This window comes from Saprolegnia parasitica, assembly GCF_000151545.1.
Source record: "Saprolegnia parasitica CBS 223.65 unplaced genomic scaffold supercont2.1358, whole genome shotgun sequence".
Lineage (NCBI taxonomy): Eukaryota > Oomycota > Saprolegniomycetes > Saprolegniales > Saprolegniaceae > Saprolegnia > Saprolegnia parasitica.
Window position 1 is genome coordinate 1 of NW_012157752.1, and position 2,099 is coordinate 2,099.

General features: G+C 56.7%; 1 protein-coding gene across 1 annotated transcript; it reads left to right on the top strand.

Moving 5' to 3' along the window:
• Positions 1-1,405: 1,405 nt before the first annotated feature.
• On the top strand, positions 1,406-2,091 carry SPRG_18651 (hypothetical protein; the record flags this gene model as incomplete). The annotated part of the gene is made up of 1 exon (XM_012358089.1): positions 1,406-2,091. A coding segment is annotated over one exon (686 nt), but the record flags the coding sequence as incomplete, so codon positions are not given.
• Positions 2,092-2,099: the final 8 nt, after the last annotated feature.

Here is a 2,099-nt window from a genome sequence, read left to right on the forward strand (position 1 = left end):
GGACCTCGATGAAGGCGTTGATCCGCACCGCGAGGAGCATGGCGCCGGAAGCATGAGGAGAATGAACCTAGGACCATGAGCCTCTCGTCGGTCGAAGGACGCGGCTACGGACAAGAGAAGTCCGAGCGGGAAGAGGCCGTGGCCGACGAAGGTCGAGAGCATGCTGGGTCAGTAGTTGCTCGGTTGGGTGTGCAGGACGGAGGAAATTTGGAACTGACGCTGTTTTTCACCGCAGATCCGTGTGTAAAAAAGTATGCCGATGTGTGAAATGCAATGCACTTGGTTTGTATTGATAATTCGCGGTTGGGAGGTGAAAAACGTGGCAAATGCGAAACCTCCACCGGCGGTTACACATATTCATATTGGCGAGCGACCATGGCGCTTGTCAATACGAGAAAAACATATTTTCCTTCCAGTGTCGTGCCTCGCATACCTCTCAGCAAGCTGCAACCAAGGCCCAAATCTATGGTACGTGGCTCTGCTGCTCGTCGTCGCGACGCAGGCAAGCGCCGTTCGAATCCATCTGCAAAAACTTCAGCATGGGATTCTCCTCAACGAGAGATATGAGAATGCTTGCCAGCATTCGGCATGGATGCCTCGAGCAAGATGATTTGTGGCATGACACCCTATATACTGGGTAGAAAGCAGAGACAGCTACCACGTCGACGTGATCGTAGTCTAGCTCCATGGTGAGCGGTGCACTTGGTTATGAGAGGAGTTGAAAATGGAAGGTCCTGCCGAGAATCGAACCCTGCTCTGGTATCAATCGGAGCCGTCGTTCACTCACACTGTACACAATAGCTGGTCCAAGCTGCCTCACTTCCGACATCGCGTCGCTCCACTGGGTGGTTTCGACAGCAGCAAAAATCACCTTTAGTGGACCCAAAGCAAAGGCCTCGAGGTCCCCGCTCGCTCCCCCACGAGCACATTGCTGGGCCTGTCGATGATGCATGCGAAAGATCGTTCGTATGAGCTGTCGTTGTATCGGATACTCGGATCCGATCCCAGGAGCTCCCACGCCAGCAACTCAACACGACTGCTCGATCGCACTTGAAATCGCACTTGCAGTGTATGTTCCATGGGCTACGGCACGTCGCTCGGTTCTGTACCGCAAGATATCCAAATGCGAACCTTCGGTGCCACGTCTGAAGAATCAACGCGTCATTTTGTTTGGTTGTCGTCGCTCAACCGCTGGATGACCTGCTGCTCGTCCTCGATTCGGAAGCAGAAAGCCATGGCATGCAAGCCATCAAGAAATCGAACGTCGTCGGTTGTCGTCGTTCACCCAACGCGGTTTTCGAAGAAAGGCGCATGCGTTGGAGCGTGGGACAGCTGCTGCGGCCTTGACACGTTGTTGGTGATCGTCGCTCACTTTTCAATCTTGTCGCTTTCGTGTACTAGAGCAATGCCGACCACGCGCGAGTCGCCGGCCTTGCGCGCCCTGAGCGTCGCGGGCATCGTCCGCAGCATCGCGTCGTTCCAAGACGGCATCTTCGAAGACCTCCGTCCGTTCCTGGGTTTTGACTACAAAGCGTGGGTCAACACGCCGTTCGACAAGCGCCTCCTGGTGCAGCTCGAGCCCTTCCATGCACTCCTTCTGCCGTGGCTCGCCGACCATTCAATTGACCGACTCGCACAGCTCTTTGAGGCCTTGCCCGACGTCGCGCCGCTCGTGACCGAGACCGCCATCTACTACGGCCACGACGACCTCGTCGCCCACCTCTCAGCGCACTGGCGGCACAAGGCGACGTCGCTCCGGTCCATGGACTTGGCGGCGTGGGCAGGGCACTTTTCGATTTTAAAGCGTCTCCATGAAGAAGACTTTGGCGGCTGCTCGCACCTCGCGATGGACTGGGGCGCGCGCGGTGGTCACTTGGACATTGTCCAGTTTCTCCACGAGCAGCGCCGAGAAGGCTGCACGACGGAAGCCATGAACTGGGCGGCGAACCTCGGGCACTTGGCGATCGTTCAATTTCTTCATTTCAAGCGCACGGAAGGCTGCACGAAAGAGGCGCTTAACTGGTCGGCGGGCAACGGCCACCTCGACGTCGTTCAGTTTCTGCACACGCACCGCAACGAGGGCATGGCCGAGTACGGCA